The sequence below is a fragment of the Acomys minous genome (assembly GCF_964271855.1).
Source record: "Acomys minous genome assembly, chromosome: 16".
NCBI classification, from domain to species: domain Eukaryota; kingdom Metazoa; phylum Chordata; class Mammalia; order Rodentia; family Muridae; genus Acomys; species Acomys minous.
Window position 1 is genome coordinate 27020295 of NC_140498.1, and position 17016 is coordinate 27037310.

At 43.1% G+C, this 17016-nt stretch overlaps 1 protein-coding gene across 2 annotated transcripts; it reads right to left on the reverse strand.

Moving 5' to 3' along the window:
- Positions 1-1971: 1971 nt before the first annotated feature.
- On the reverse strand, positions 1972-15122 carry SLU7 (SLU7 homolog, splicing factor). 2 transcript variants are annotated; one of them, XM_084761205.1, is made up of 16 exons: positions 14564-15122; positions 12406-12591; positions 11701-11854; positions 11280-11360; positions 10868-11032; positions 9634-9702; positions 8109-8156; positions 7797-7928; positions 7437-7534; positions 7243-7310; positions 6675-6814; positions 5851-6012; positions 4209-4313; positions 3746-3817; positions 3529-3642; positions 1972-2968 (listed from the first exon to the last, which is right to left on the reverse strand). In XM_084761205.1, exons 1-16 carry the CDS (start codon positions 14689-14691, stop codon positions 2789-2791), a joined length of 1902 nt encoding a protein of 633 aa, XP_084617331.1. In that variant the 5' UTR covers positions 14692-15122; the 3' UTR covers positions 1972-2788. The 2 variants fall into 2 exon arrangements, with proteins under 2 accessions (XP_084617331.1, XP_084617332.1); XM_084761206.1 differs by lacking the exon at positions 14564-15122 and adding an exon at positions 14240-14413.
- Between the last annotated feature and the right edge of the window lie 1894 nt (positions 15123-17016).

Sequence of the window (17016 nt, forward strand, 5' to 3'; positions counted from 1 at the left end):
TTATGCTTAATTGTGCATGGAGGCAGGAGGAAAAGGCCAGTGGTGTCTCTGGGTTTTATTTTATGTATAAGAGCGCTCTGTCTGCACACCCGAGGAGGGCAGTAGAGGATACAGATGGTTGTGAGCCACTATGTGGATGCTGGGAATTGAACTCAGGACCTCTGGAAGAGCAGACAGTGCTCTTAACCACTGAGCCATCTCTCCAGCCCCATGGCCAGCTTTCTTACATGGTACTGGCATCCAAATTTAGGTCCTCATGCTTAAGCCCAGCAGGTGCACTTCCACTGTCTACAGCCTGGGAAATGCCATGGACTCATATTACAGACTTTATTAAAAGTCAATGTAGATACTAGAAAGACCAGCAGCCATCTAAGCCAGAAACCGAAGCCTCAACAACTGAAGAAGCCAACATTTGGATCTGACACTTCTATTGACTGCGATGCTTTGACCATTAGTAATCCAGCAAGCTGTTTGGAGGTAAGCACACGTGCTAACTGTAAAATACAATTATCGTGGCTCCATGAGCTGTATTAGAGATAATATGAAAGCTACAGCGCACAGTTCCAACACTGGGAAAGGTGTTTCTGAGATAACAAAATGAAAGCTCACAAAGCAGGGCACATGGGGTGCACATCTGGAACCCCAGCACTTGGGAAGGAGATGGAGGTAGGATGTTCATGCTCAACTACATACTGTGAGGTCAGCCTGAGCTACATGGGACACTGTCTAGAAGAGCAACAATCAAAGGTCATGTCCACATAAATCCAAGTACTGTTCTATGCACTATACCCCCTCTGGTGTAACAGTAATATGCTTTTGGATAGATTTTAGATTTTTTTCTAAAATAAGAGCAAATGAGACCTCAGAGAGGTTTCTTGTTGTTTCTTTCTTTTTCTTTTTCTTTCTTTCTTTCTTTTTTGCCTTAAGAGTTTTAAGTTTGATAAAGGATGTTGAAAGTTTCTTGTACAAACTCAAGTCAGCCCGTGTTCTCCAGCACTGTTGTAATCCAAACAGTTGAACAATACCACAGACAACTCACAGCAAAGTATTCTCATTACATCTTTATTAACAAAAGATAATACACAAAGTAGACACTAATGGCCAACTTTGTGTTACAGCACCTATGTTGAGGTAGGGGTAGAACAACACGATTTTTGCCTTTATGATCACAGATCTATTTGCATTATAATTTGGGGTGCATGTATGGGTATAAGCATGGCTTATGTGTAGAGGTCAGGGTTCCCCAGGTGTTGCTCCCTGGAATGGCATTTGCAGATTTGGCTGGGCTGGCTGGCCTTCGTGCCTCAGGTGTTTGTCTCTGCCTGGGGCTGGGATTACAAGCACACACCACTGCATCTGACTGGCCTGCTTTCTTTCTCTTTATTGCGGGCCCTGGAGTTCAAACTCACATCCTCACGTTTGCACAGCAAGGAAGGCCTTTAGCTACTCCCACAAACCTGCATTGCAGTTTTAATCTCAGCTCGAATGCTGACACCCTGTATGCCTAGGTATTGGGTAACTTGAATCAGTTGCTTTTCTTCTCCTGTGTGAGATGCTGACCTCACACAGTCTCCTGAAGTCATTTTGGAGCAGCTGTTGAGTACTCAGATCATTATGTGTCAGCACTGTCTTTACCATGTTTTTAGGCAAGGAGGGCTGACGATGCAGCGGTATCAGCTCTCCTTAAGCCATCCTTCAGATGTGCTTGAAGAACCTTCATCTTCAGGTTTTTCTGCTCTTCAAATTTTACCAAGTGGCACTTGCTGGGTATGAAGACTAGATAGATGTCTTAGATCTTTTTAAAACTGTTACAAAGATAAGAATTAAATGGCATACAGTAGTAAAAAAAAATCTGTCATACAAGAAGGGATTTCTATGTCTAAATGTTCAGCAAGGTTAAGTGTGAAGCAGTCAATGATGACCACTAAAAACTAAGCGTTTTAGGTATAAGGAAACAGGGAAATCCAACACTTAACAACCAAATGAAAATAGATTTATTATTTGGATTATGGGGGACAATAGATATTTACATGCTCCACAGATTTCCCTCCGGTGATGCAGATGAAGGTAGAATATTTGTTGTCGTTCTTTAAAACCAAGAAACCCTTAGAAGGTAAAATCAAATGCTACAAAATAACTGCAGTTACGGAGTTAAATGACTAGTGATGTCACTCCTGGAATTGCTAGCAACTTAAGAAGTGGCGCTTTGGCTTTGAGAGGACCTACATGGTGCTCCAGTACACAGCTGGAGGCCTAATTATGAACAGATGACTTTTTAAATTTATTTATTCATTTAAATTTGAGACCATCTTGCTTTGTAGCCTAGGACAGCCTCAAACTCTTTCACTTTGAGACAAAGCCTCATGTAGTGCAGGCTAGCCTCAAACTTGCTATGTAGCTGAGGGTGGCTCTTGTCTCATCTCCTGAGTGCTAGGATTACAGGTATGCACCACCACACTCAGCTCACTCTTGATCCCTCTGCCTCTAGCACTCCCTGCTGCTGGCATCCCAGGTGTAAGCCTGCATGCCAGGATCCCCAAGACACTTTTGAGAGGAAGAGAGTCAAAGTCTCTTTCCGAGTGACCAGTTATGATGGATGATTTTAACCTTAACCACAACTGCACGCTCTTTCTTGCTTCCTTTGTTTCTTGACTCGGGAGAATGATTCTGAGACTTCAGAAGGATTTATTAATGTCAGGCAGCAAAAGGACGGGTGAGGATTTGCTACTTATGGTCAGCAAGGAGCTGAGAAGAACATGCTATGTTTGTGTCCGATCCTGACTAGTTTCTACTGTCCTAGGAAAGAGGCCATGGGGTCGTCTGGCCTCTGCCGTTTCATCCTGTAGGCTTCCATTTCCTCCTCAGTGGGCTCCCGGGTTTCATATATGCTGTTGTAAGGCCGCTTCCGCTCGTCAATCTGCATGATCTCCTTCACGTGAAGAAGGCGAGCCTCCTCTGCATTCAGTGCCTGTGGCGAGATGTGAAAAGTAAGCACCTCCCATCTGCATCACACGGCTTTTTGTTCAAAGACTAGGAAAGATCTCCTGGAATATGAGTCAAACCCCACTATCTGAAAGAATAGAGGAGCTGGCTCCTGTACTGTGCCGCTGCAGCTACTTACTTACTATTTGGCTCATTTGATAATTTCTATAGAGCACAAAATGTTCTGCAATGGGTTTCTTTCAGTTAAAGAAACTCTGTTGAGGGGCTGGCTAGATGGCCCAGTGGGTAAAGGCAATTGCTGCCAAGCCCGATGACTCCAGTTCAATCTCCACATGACAGAAGGACAGAATCAACTCTTGCCAGTTGTCTTCTGACCTCTGCATGGGTACACAGACACACAGACAGACAGACAGACAGACACTAATGCTCAGACTCATGCAATTGCCACTGATATGACCTGGGCAAACAATCCGCACTCTGGATTGTTTCCTCATTTTCAAAACCTCGCAGGCAGGAATGATAGATAGTATTAGCCCCAAGGTCCCTGCTGCTTGTCACTTTTACTATTTAGATGTCACAAAGCACCTTTTTCAGTTTCTCGTGCTTCCTCTCCTCATCATCGCTGTCGGAACTGCTCTTTCGGTGTTTCTTCTTCTTCTTTTTCTTCTTCTTCTCTTCTTTCAGTTTCTCCTGATGCAGCTGACAGGGAGAGTTGAAATACTATGTGAATACAGAGTTCTGGTACAAAGTTCAACACCCCCCTCAGGACTTAACAACTCAGGACAGAGGCTTCCATACTGACCTCCATGAGGGTCTGAGGTTTCTTCACAGACTCCTCTCCAGTTGCATCATTTACAATACATTCTTCTGAATTCTGTGGGAAAAGAAATATAATTTGAGTTGAAGAGTACAGTTATGAATTATTTGAAGAACAGGTTAGAATGTGGAAGATGAGAAGACACATTTTATGCAGGGTTTGGCTGTCTTATACCTTTAAGAACTAGAGGACAAGGGCTGGGGGTGTGGCTTGGCTGGCAAAGTCCTTGCTTAGCCTGCAAAGCCCCAGGCTCCATCCCTAACATTGCCTCAAGTGAGGCCTGAGCACATGCATACGCTCAGCATCTGGGAGGTGGTAGCTATACTCAGAAGCTCAAGGTGATCCTTGGCCAGAGTGAGTTCACGGCTAGCCAAGCCTACACGAAACCCCATCTCACCCCCTTACAAATCTCCTCCACAAGAAGAAAAACCAGAGGGCAATTACTTACAGCACTCTCCTTCCCGGCTTCTCCAGTACAATAGGAATACTTGAAAAAAGAGTGACAGCATTTGTATCCCCAGCGGCCTTCTTTCCAGTAAGATCCCCAGATGTGCTGCAGAGAGAGACAGTATGTGATAGGATATAAAATGATACAGCCCCCTTGAATGTACTTTCAGAGAAAAGTATTCCATTGTTGGGTAAAAGAAGACAGACAGAGGGCCAACATCAAATGTTGAGAAGTTGGCATTATAATTATGACGGTCTAAGTTCTATTTTCAAAAGCCTGAGCCAGGCATGATGGCTCATGTCTATAATCCCATCACTGAGGAGGCAGAAGAGGGAACAACATTCAAGTTTGAGCCAGCCTGAGGCTACATGGTAAAAGACTGGGTCTCAATAAACTGACACCCACTCTCTACCTACAAAAAAAAGAGGCTATGAAAAATTTAGTATACTTGATTTCTCTTAAGGTATGGGGCATCCTAAGCCTACATTTTTACTGCTAGTAAGTGGCTCTTGCTGAACAGTGCATATAGCCTTGTTAAACTACATCATGTTGACAGTTTGTAAGGTCTGTCAGGCTCATTCTATTGGACACAGTATAGCTACAGGTTATACGGTTTTTGATCCTTGATGTAAAAAAGTTTGGTTAGTTAAGGTTTACAGCAAATGGGGTCAAGACTGTAGCTTAGTGGCAGAACATGGCTAAGCATATATGAGGCCCTGGGTTCAATCCCCAGCACCAGAAAATACATACACACATACATGCTTTTGATGTAATGCACAAAAAAAATACACCATCACCTACTACACATTCTCGCCCACATATTTAGGCTCTACTTAATCTAGGCTTTGGAGCTCCATTTTTGCTTTAAGAGCTGTGGGGAATAGGGGGAAAGTCATGACACTACTGGGAAACAGCCAAATGTAAAGCAGGGCGCAGTTTACATGGTAATTGGCCAATGTGGTAAATGACCACTGTCTTGAAAAGAGACAGAAAGACACAACCATCACCAAATGTTCAATACAGAATTGACTGGACTTGCCCAAAACATATGTATCAAATAGGTTTGTAGACAGGAAGGAAGGGGCTGGTGAGATGGCTCAGAGAGTAATGTGCTTACCACACAAGGCTGAAGGGCCTGAGTGGATCCCTGGAACACACATTTAAAAGTGGACGGAGGAAGCCAACTCCACTAACTTAACCTCTGTACATGCGCATGCACAAATAGCCTGCGTAAGGCTACTTGGACTGAGGAGTTAACATCAGCTCTCTGAGGCACACAGGGTAGCAGGACTATCTAGAACTCTCAGTTTAGAAGATGTGTGGTAGAGTGTTTATGAGTGCAATGTTATATGGGCAATTTCCAAATATTTCTGCCCCAAATTAGTAATACAATGTGTGTGTGTGTGTGCGCGCATGTTTATACATACCAATGTACATTCACACCTGGAAAATGTGTAAATGGTACAACAGACAAAAATGTTTGATTCTGGGTGAGCATGTGGGCGAATACAGTAATACGTCTCGTTTTTCTCACTTTTAGAAAACAATTCATAAAGCAGACTAAAATGCCAACAACAAAAAAGAGAAAGCAATGGCTAACCATTATGTTATACCAAGCAGCAGTAAGGAGCCGAGCACTTACCGTGTGGTTATGGATCTTCACGTCTTCCTCGTACTTGGAGCAGGCGACAGCCCGCTCCTGCCCTTTAATGACTGTCCCATGCCTGGAGTATTCCACATAGTCTTCTGTTTGGGCTAACAGCAGCTCAGCCGGAGGAGCATCCAAGTGTTCTTGGCCACCATACTAAAGGACATTCGCATCATTAAATGTATTTTATAACTAAACTTTTATATCAAATCTTTCTGGAAGGGCTTATTTTCAATGAGAATAAATGAACTTTTAATTTTTTTAAACTAGCCTTCCTAAGGAAACAGTGAAAAAAGTATCATCAGTTCTTCCCAGGTAAGTAAGATGTTTCCATTGTTAGTTATATGGTAAGTGAGGTATGTTTCAAGATGGCCATAAAGTCCTCTTTTTTAGGTTCATGTCTGATATCCTTTGCCTCATGACTTTACTGGTTCTCCCATCAAGAGATGGAGTCATTTTCTCCATCCTTGGAGTTATTTTCTTCCACCAGTGGGAAGCCAGCAAATGCGATGAAAGGAAAGGTGTGTTTTGTGCAGCGGGGCATACATTCTGTAGCTACGCCCTGGGGCCCTAAGTAAGCACGTTAGAGTGCGGGGCTAGGAGATGGGAAGTCTATGGGATGCAGACTTGAGCAACCCTGTATCAAGGGACCAGATGCTACAAACAAGTGTCAGAGACATCTTTGCCTTGGGAGCGCATGACTGTGGCAAAGGTCTAACAAACTAAGCGAGTGGAAGGACAGGCCTAGCCTCATGGGCTTGAAGGGGCTCTCGCTTAATGCTTCTTATGCAGTAAGCAAAGTCCTTTTTTAGCGGTACCTTTTCCAGGATGCTTTCTTTCTGCTGTTCTTTGAAGTCTTCTTTTTTGACTTTGAAGGACTTGTACAACAGCTCTAGTTTTGTAGGATCTGCTTGGAGGTGCACTTCAGACCCCTTGTCGTAGGCTTCCCAAGCAAACACTATAGTAATTCAAAGTATCTCAATGAGTTCATAGCTTAGCGTGCCATTTTTTTCCCCCTAAGTAACTACTAACAGCACCTTTCCCTCTTTTCTTTCTTGTCTGCTTGCTTTTTCTGAGACAGGTACCTCAAACATGTGGCAATCCTCCTGCCTTGGTCTCCCAAGCAGCAGGGACATAGGCATATATCATGCCTGTTTACAACCCCCAATTTCTTTTTTTTACATTTATTTATCTCTGTGTGCGAATGTGAGCACTCATACCACATAACATGAGAAGCCTGAGGACAACTTAGCTCTCTCCATTTACCTTGTAGACTCTGAGACAGAACTTAGGTCACCAAGCCTGATGGCAACCACCCCCAGCCATCTCGCTGGTCCTTAGCCCTAACGCTTATATAAAAGGCCTTGGAAGAGAAGGAATACTTACGTTGTGTTTGAGCCATTGAAATGGTATCTCCTGTGTAGCGGACAAAGTTATCTCCAGCGTAACTCACTCTGTAAGCAGATTTGAAAAAGCTGTCTCAGAGAGTGCTTTCCTTTAAGAAAAACTCAGTCACAAAGCTGAGGTAGAGAGCACTAACTCCCTTGCGCGCAAGTCCCTAAATTTCGCTGGATACTTACTCATCTGGGTTCTTTCCTGCGTTGGCGTAAGGATTCTCTCTCATTGCTCTAGTTTTTGGATCATAATAGGCAGAATTTGGATCTAAATTTCTTAGATACTAGAAGAAAAAAAAATTCAAGATATTTATAGACAGTTAACATTTATTTATAGCAAGAAAGGGTTCAGTGGGCAGAGGGGCAGTTTCTGATCAACTGAGCATCTGTATACACTTCTGTACAGGGGGAAGCAGATGGTGCCGTCCTGCGGAGTGCCGCCATCACACCAACCACACACACCACACACAGACACCGCACAAGCAGAGGAAAGAGCGGAAGCACTATCATCAAAGCTGAAGCCGAGCAACAAGGCTTACTACTCACTTTGGCAATATCTTCACGAATCCTGAGATTCCGAACAGTAATGCGTCTCTTAGAGTCGAAATTCTGCCCAGGCATGTCAATATCATCTGCGTATTTGTCTTCATCCTCATCTTCACTGTTATGGTCCTTTTCCTGAAAGGAAGAGTGGAGGATGGGAAAATTGAGCAAAAGTGGCAGCAATGAAGTCTTGTTTTCCTCTCCCTTTAAACAAAGGCTTATTCGTGTGATTTAAAGCTATGATTGTGACTACAATTACTACGAGCCACTGAAACTAAAAGGAACATGCAGCCAGAAAAGACTAGTATGTATTACCATCTGAGAATTGGGTTCCTCTTCTCCCCACTGGTGTTTTGGAGAATTCTGCATCAGAAAAAGAAGAAAATCATCTGTGAATCCCTTTTACCCAATTTAGCAATTATTTAGCATTTTAAAAACATATAATATAAACAGCTATAGTGAGTGGTACAGTATGTGCCTAGCATGCACCAGGCTCTGGGTTTGGACCCTGGCACTGAAGAAAAGGAGGGAAGGGAAGAGACGAAGGGAGGGAGGAGGTTTGGAGGAGGGAGGGAGGGTGAGAGGGAAGGTTGGTTCTTCATTTGGACTCCATAAGTTCTCATATTTCTCACTTGTACCAAGCGCATATATTCTGACACAAGTATGCTATTGTGAACACTTAATTTCACTAGTGTCTATAAAACCAGAAAACAAATAGATTTTGTTGATACAGAATGCCTTTCATGTGTAGGTGTCTGTGTGTGCGGGTACATGTGTGTGTTCCTTTCGAGGTCAGAAGAGAACATTGGATTGCTTGGAGCTGGGGGCACAGACAGTTGTAAGCTGCCTGATGTGGGTGCTGGGAATGGAACTCAAGTGCTCGGCAAGAGCAACAAGTGCTCTTCACCACTCAGCCACCTCGCCAGCCTCCTACCTGCTGTAACCATACAAAGTAACAGGAAGACTAAGATGAACAAAGCACCCAATACACACTCATTTCCATTGTTTTGGTCTTAGATGCATCGCATTCTCTACACCTGACTACTTTTCTCTTTCTTTCTTTATTGGTGGGTCGGCACTGGCCCTGGTGTACATGTGGAGGTCAGAGGACAACTCTGTGACGTTCATTTTCTCCTTCTACCTCTTCATGGGTTCTGGGGCTCAAACACAAGCTGCCAAGCTTACATGGCAAGTGCCTTTTCTCACTGAGCTATCTCACTGGCTCCAAACCTCACTAGTTTTTAAAAATTAAGTTCAAGTAAAAAATGCTGTCAGAATGTCTGCAACCTAGGCTCAAACCTCAACATCACATATGCAAAAAGTCAGAAAAAAAGAAACCTGGTTTTTGGGTCTTTTTCTATGGTGGTCCTCTATTTTTCACATGTCACTAAAATATATGATAGCTAATATTGTTAATGAGGCCTTAATAAATCTATTTTAGGAGTCAAGGCTGGGTGTATGCAGTGCTGCAAGTCCAGTGCTTGGGAGATGGAGACAGGAAGTTCAATTCCTTCCAAGTGGAGGCATGTAATATGAACCCTTGTTTTGTTTACTTTCGTTCTTTTAAAGCAATGGTTCTCAACCTTCCTAATGCTGTGAGCCTTTAATACTGCTCCTCAGGTTGTGGTGACCCCAGCCACAAAATTATTGTCACTGCTACTTCATAACTATAATTTTGCAACTGTTAAGAACCATAATATAAATATCTGCTTTCTAATTGTCTTAGGTGACCCCCATGAAAGGTTTGTTCGCCCCACAAAGGAGCCATGACTCACAGGTTGAGAACCACTGTTTTAAAGAGTCTGAGTATTTTGCCTGAGTATCTTGTATCTTTACTTACAGCTTGTTCGACTAATTTTCCAGACGCTAACTCTTCTTGCAGTTTCTGAGCTTTCAATGTACGTTTTGCCTAAAAAAATAGAGACATTTACATTTTACTTACAGCATCCAAATAGCCACTAGGACTGTGTCTACTTACAGTGAGTGATTTTAGTGCTTTCAGAAATGGCCAGTAGAGCTAATGTGGCTATGGAAGATCCTGTCAACAAGAAGAAGAAAAAGAAGAAGAGAAGAGGAGGAAGAAGAAAGGAGAAAAGAAGAGAAAGAAGAAAAGAGGAGGAAGGGGGGGGGGCCGGTCATAGAGAGTTAGAGAGTTATACCCTTGCATGAACAAGCCTGATGTGAGGGGAGCCGGGCAGCAGCAATGGTAACTGCAGAGAGTGAGCCCCAGAACCAGTGGCAGATGGGGCTGACTCCAGATACCAGCTGACTAATCTCAGGCAGGCTCAGGTTGTTATGTATTCGATGGTCAGGAAAACATGAAATCCAGATCTTTATGAGCTGTCTTACGATCTTGCCAGGCATGGTGGCACATGTCCCTAGTATCCAGGAGGTAGAGACGTAGAACATGTTTGGCTACATAGCTATAGGGTTATGGGAAGTTTGAGGTCAGCCAGGGTTATATGTAACCCTTAAAAATGAACCATGAAAATAAAACAAGATAGAAGCTGACCCCCAAAGCAAAAACTCATAATCTTTAAATATAATTTGTAATTTTTTAGAAAAAAAAAAGGCAGAATAGACCACTGTTCTGAAGGAATTTGAGTTAGAAGGTAGAAAGGTAGAATCATTGTTTAAAAACAACAGCAGCAACAACAAAAAACTGAAGCTAGAATACAATTCAGTTTTCTGAAATAGGTTACCTATCCTTACAGGGTATGTGAGAGCGCCACAAAGCAGTTTTAGAAACAAGCTGCAGCCGGGTGTGGTGGTGCACACCTTTAATCCCAGCATTTGGGAGGCAAGGCCAGCCTGGTCTACATAGCAAGTGGCAGGACAGCTAGCTCTATATACAGAAAACTGATTTTTAAAAAAAAAGGAGAGGGAGGGGGGCAAGAAACTGCTGTCACATAGGGCCACTACACTGTTTTCACCATTGAATTAGACAGGCTGCTATAACAAACACAACGGCACCAACTTCACAGTGCCCCAAGACTCAAAAAAGCGATGTCACGTTAGAGACTCAGCAGAATGGATCTCCTCTAGGGAAGTAGACAAGCAAGGGACTGGCTCACCAGGTCAACTTTGGCGTACTCCTCAACAATCTTCATGTGCTCCTCGGGGTTGTAGCCGTTCCAGCGGTCTCGCTTCCCGTCATAGTCGAACATCAGCTGAGGCTGGATGTGCTCGTCTGGAGCGATGTTAGTGCCCGTGAATTTAGCTCCAACCCGCCTCGGCCTCTGCAAGACAGCAGGTCTTTTCCTCAGAACTTGCAGCACAGAGGAAAGCTTCATGTGACTTTTACAGAGTCAGTGTGGACATACTGTGGCGTTTTTTTAGTCTCTTTAATTTAGTCTCTTTGGGCAGGAAATTTTGGTGATGTGAAACTAATTTTACTAGATTAATTTTAGGAAAACAGAAGTTCCCTGGTAAAGAGAAAACAAAAGGCTTGCTGACAATTTCCCAACAGGCTTGAGCTGAGCTTACCTCAAAGCAATCTTTCTTCTTGTGTGTCATGGCCCCACAATTTTCACATGCCCCTTTGCGGTACTTGGTAGTTATAGAATTCTATTAACGGAAGGAGAAAAACAAAACAGATGTCTTATTTATCAGTCAGTTTAAAAAAAAAAAACCTTGACTCTTAATATCTCGTCTACTGAACAACTTTATTTGTTAAAAGCAGACCAGGCAGTCTCTTGTCCTGAGATGACCAAGTTTAAGGATTTCAATAATAAAACACTAATGTAAGAAAAGGCTGTCACTAACATTGCATACACTGTGAATGTCACACAGGGTCACATAATGTCTTCCTACTTCAAACAGTGTCACATTAAAAGTCCTTAAGTTCTTCACACTCACACACACACACCCCTCCACTCACAAAAAAAACACACAGAGTGCCACATACCTCTTTCACTCCTCTCTTGTACCACTCCCCCGATGAACTGAATTGTTTCTGCTTCTCGGGCTGTGGTCTCTGATGCTTTAAAGTGGGTCTTTTTGATGGGTCAATGTACCAAGGAACTGAAGAAATATACTGAGGAATATGAGGGTTGATGTCTCTGTAATGAAATTTAAGTCAAATTGTCAGGAAAGTTTGAAAACAGCATTTTAACCACAAAGGTAGTGGCATAGGGGTGGAGAGCAGAAGTCCTGCAGTAGGATGGGAGTGGGAAGAGGGTCACTGCCTCCATTAACAGAAGAGTTAGAAGTGAGGAACTTTCTAAGTAAGATGCTCACACTAAAGGTACAGCTGAAAGGAGACAGAGGAAGGAAGGCAAGAAGGAAGTAGAGAGCTCAATCTATCACAGCTGAAGTTAAACTAGGTCCACAGCCAGTTGATCGCACAGGGATTATTATTCATAGACGTTAAAAATTCAAAGTAAAAGGATATAAAAGTAGCCACTTTAGAATGGGGAGTGAGAAAAGGTAATGAAAGGTAACTGCTACTCACTATAAGCTCTTTGGTATTTTTTTTGGCTACTAAACCATATACATACGAGTTTGATAAAATAAGAAAGAAGAATAAAAATTCTGCAACTAGTACAGGGCAGTTTCCTACCAAAACAAAGGTGGGTATGGATTTAAACAGACAATGCAAGAAAAGACTTACTTTCCCTCTTCATCAACTTCTGCAGGAGCATTGCCCAGTTTTCTCTGTTCTTCTAGCTCCTTCTTTTTCCTCCAGTCTTCTCTGGTCATCTTCTTTGGCTCCTCCAAACTCATCTCTTTTGACCCCGACAGGGGTGTGGCATTAACCGTATCCACAGCTGCCGCTGACATGGTGACCCGACTTCCTCTAAAAAAAGGAGGGATTGTTAAAGCAACGGAGGCCTTCAGGAACACACCCGCTGCGACTGCTGGAGCCTGCCCTAAGGATACACCTGTGAGTTTTATCAGGGTTTCTCTTGCCTTTACTTTTCCTCCCTCTTACTTCTCAGACTTTCTGTGGTGTTGTGATCAAAACTGGGTCCTTGCAGCACTAAACACCAGTCTCTAATCTCATGTGGTCCTAGTCTTTCAAAGTACCTGTAAAGGAGGATTTCTTCGCATTTTAAAATTACATTTATAGCTGGGCACGGTGGCGCACGCCTGTAATCCCAGCACTTGGGAGGCAGAGGCAGGTGGATTGCTGTGAGTTTGAGGCTAGCCTGGTCTACAAAATGAGTCCAGGATAGTCAAGGCTACACAGAGAAAACTTGTGAAACCTTTTGAAAAGCCAAAAAAAAAAAAAAAAAAAAAAAAAAACCCCAAAAAAAAGAAAAGAAAAGAAATGAATTATGATTAGAATTATATCAAAATACATTTTCCCCCAGAGATACTTTTGTGGTCATGATGTTAACAGCTGTCTGGGGGCTATGTAGCTGGGTGGGAGAACGTTTGCCTAACATAAGGAAGGCCCTAACCAGGGATCGGGAGGAGGGGGCGATATGTAAAAACTAAAGGCAAGAAAATGGCCAAACTATTTTCCTAATGTCAACTAAACTCTGTTCATCCAGAGAATAGAGAAATCAGATCTAAATTTAAAGGGAAAGAAAACATCTGAAGAAAGAGGACTTTATAGCTGTCAGTAAGCAACTAAGGGGAAATGAGCACGTAATTGTCTAATTTCAACTAAAGAAAGAAAAATACATATGAAGTGAGACAAAGGAAACAAGCAGATACTAGCAGGAGAGTAGAATCAAAATAAAAAAAAATAAGTTAAAAATTAAGAAAAATTGCCTGGTGGTGGTAGCCCTCGCCTTTAAATCTCAGCACTCAGGAGAGAGACAGGTGGATCTCTGTGATTCTGCCTTTATCTCCCAAGAACTAGATTTACAGGCCCGTGCCACCACCATGCCTGGTTCTCTCTAGAAGTTTGTGTGTGGGGCAAGAGAGATGGCTCAGGAGTTGAGAGCACCTACTGCTCCTGCAGAGGACCCTAGTTCACCTCTCAGTATCTACAGCAGGTGGCTCACAACTGTGTGTAACTCCAGCTCCAGGGGTTCCAAAAAGACTGTACATGAACTGACAAGGGCACATACCCAAACCACCTACTTAGACACACAACTGAAATAAGATAGACTTACAAAACGAAAACAGAAATGTTAGAAATAGGTAGTAAGCCTAAGTATACTGGGAGGCAAAAAGAGGGCAGTCATAGATTTAATCGTCTTCATTTTAGCAATTACGATTTCTTTAATTTACCATACACACCATCACCTAATCTTTACAACAACCCTATTTTACAGCGAGGAAGCAAGTCTGGGAAAGCTAACACCTTCAGACAACAAGACAGATCTCAAACCCAAGCCTGCCTTTATTGTTGGCCCTTTAAATCATGATACACTCAACAGACACTGGACTTGCCACACTCAACATTAAGATAGGCCCAAGTGTTGTAGTTAGGTTACACTGCACTGCGGAGGGTCCTATTTTCTACAGGTTGGAACAGAAACGACTCCCACTCACTGAATCCAACATTCTAATTTGACCCTCACATTATCTCCGCAAAATAAGATCATCTCCATCAAACGACAAAACTGAACATCAAAGGCGTTCTTTTTGGGACAGAGGGATCAGCTTGAATAAGCGCTGCTCAGAACGTCAGGCCCACAGCGGCCAGGCCTCTTTCCTTGAGGACTCTGCCGCCGTCCGGCTGGACGCGAGGGTGGCGCTTGTATCCCGGGCCACAGTCCCACGGCGGATCGTCACCGCGAGGACTCACGGAAGGAAATGCCCGCTCCCCTAAGTCCCCAGTTCGTCCGCGCAGTCGCTGAATCCTAACTTACCCAGTTCCGCCACAGGGCACTCCAAAACTATCCGCCGGGAACGCTGCGATCCGGTAATGTTTACTTCCGGATTCTCTGCCTTTTTCCGGCAGCCCCGCAATAACTTCCGGGAAAAGGCGCATGCGCATTAGCAAGCGTTAGGCTCGGACTTTTTTTTTCTTTTTCTTTCTTTCTTTCTTTCTTTCTTTCTTTCTTTCTTTCTTTCTTTCTTTCTTTCTTTCTTTCTTTCTTTCTTTCTTTCTTTCTTTCTTCCTTTCTTCCTTTCTTTCTTTCTTTCTCCTTCCTTTCTTTCTCTCTCTTTCTCTTTCTTTCCTTCTTTCTTTCTCTCTCTCTTTGCTTTCTTTCTTCTTTTTCTTTCTTTCTCCTTCCTTTCTTTCTCTTTCTCTTTCCTTCCTTCCTTCTTTCTTCCTTCCCTCCTTTCTTTCTTTAGCAGAGGCGACCCTCCGTGCCAGTGGCTTGCTGGGCACCTTGCGGGAATGTGATGGCCATGCAGATTGTGCTCCGCTCAGGGACCCGCTGTTCTTTCTAGAACACTAGAATTTTAGCAAAAATATTTACTAAAAAACCCAAAAGGTCGGCGTGATTGCGCAGGCCTTTTATCCCAGCAGAGATCGGTGGATCTTTGAGTTTCTTGGCAGTGACATAGTAAGACCCTTTCACATACAAACAGCTTTTATAAATCCCTCCAAAGAGCCAGGTGTAGTGGTGCACGCCTTTAATCCCAGCACTTGGGAGGCCGAGGCAGGCGGATCGCTGCAAGTTCGAGGCCAGCCTGGTCCACAAAGCGAGTCCAGGACAGCCAAGGCTATGCAGAGAAACCCTGTCTCCAAAAATCAAAACCAAGCGCCACCCCCCCCCCTTCCCCACAAAAAAGTGATTTTTGGTAGGGATTTTTCTTTTTAAAAATTTACGTTAGGGACTGGAAGAGACGGCTCAGTGGTTAAGAGCACTGTCTGCTCCTCAACAGGTCCTGCGTTCAATTCCCAGCAACCACATGGTGGCTCACAACCATCTGTAATGTGATCTGATGCCCTCTTCTGGCCTGCACATGTACAGTGCATTCTTATACATAAAGTAAATACATTAATCTTTTAAAAATTATGTTATATTTGAGGTGTGTGAGTTTGGACATCATCAGTGTCAGATCCTCTGCAGCTGGAAATACACATGTGACCGCGAGCCACCTTAAGTACCCAACCCGGCGCCTCTGCAAGAACACCACGCTCCCTCGCCCACTGAGCCATTCCCTGGAAATTTTTCTTTGTGTTGTCTTGTGGTTATTTACATTCCTCCCACATGAATTCCTCTCCAAATATAGATGAATATAGCTAACATCCCCACCTCAGTCAAAGAACCTAAAGTAATAGTTTTTTTTTTTTAAAGAACTTTTAAGTGCCTGAAGTTAGCAATTTAAAAGTAATTTTGATTTTTCAAGGCAGCTGAAGGAAGATCAGAGGTCAGCTGAGTTTATGACTCACTCAGAGGGCAAGAAGGAGGAATCTTCCCTAAGGCTTGAGTTCTCAAGAAGAGAGAGACCAAGAAGGCAGATACCATCTTTGGATTAGAGCTTTTTGTAAAGCTAGATTAGGAGAAACCTGTGCTAACTAAGGACTCTGTATTAAACGTGAGGGTAGTTTGTCAATCGGGTACATTATTCCCCAGTAACAAGTGGGAATCACGAAGCTGGTGTAAGAAAGTCATTACTAAGAAAGCACTGGCCTTTTAAAGGCAGGGTGGCTATATAATTTATATTTGCGATAGGACCTCAGGAAAAGCAATATTTCCTGTTGGCGGGAAGGGAGAAAACCTCTCAAGGAATGTGAAAATGTCCTCATGGAAACGGTAGGAATTTATACAAATCTATTTTTGAAAGCAAAACTTTTGTGTGCTGGTGATTTAATATGAAGAAACAAAATTTAGAAGGAGATTCAGGGAGAAAATAACAGTTCAAGGGAATAAAAAGAACAGGACATAGAAGGAGCAGGAAAGGTTTAAGTGAGGTGTGTGTGTGTGTGTGTGTGTGTGTGTGTGTGTGTGTGTATGTGTGTGTGTTGTCTTTATTCTTCACTTCCTAGAGTTAGACTCTTTCTTTTGATGATTAGCATTGTGTCCAGTAAATATTTGTTGAATGAATTTAAAGGAAGCTTGAGTTACATATTCATTAGACACATCACTTTGCTTGTAAACAGATTTAAGGAGGTGTAATAAGACAAACCCCAGTCTGATGTGTTGAGGTAGTTCTGTGAGTAGGGAATAGTTTTCTACCCCAACTGGAATGGAATGACTCACACACATCAAACTGCTGGTTCATCTACCCAGATTATTATTTTTCTTTTTTTTTCCTTCCTTCCTTCCTTCCTTCCTCCCTCCCTCCCTCCCTTTCTCTCTCTCTCTCTCTCTCTCTCTCTCTCTCTTCTTTTTCAAAGACAGGGTTTCTTTGTGTAGCTGTCCTG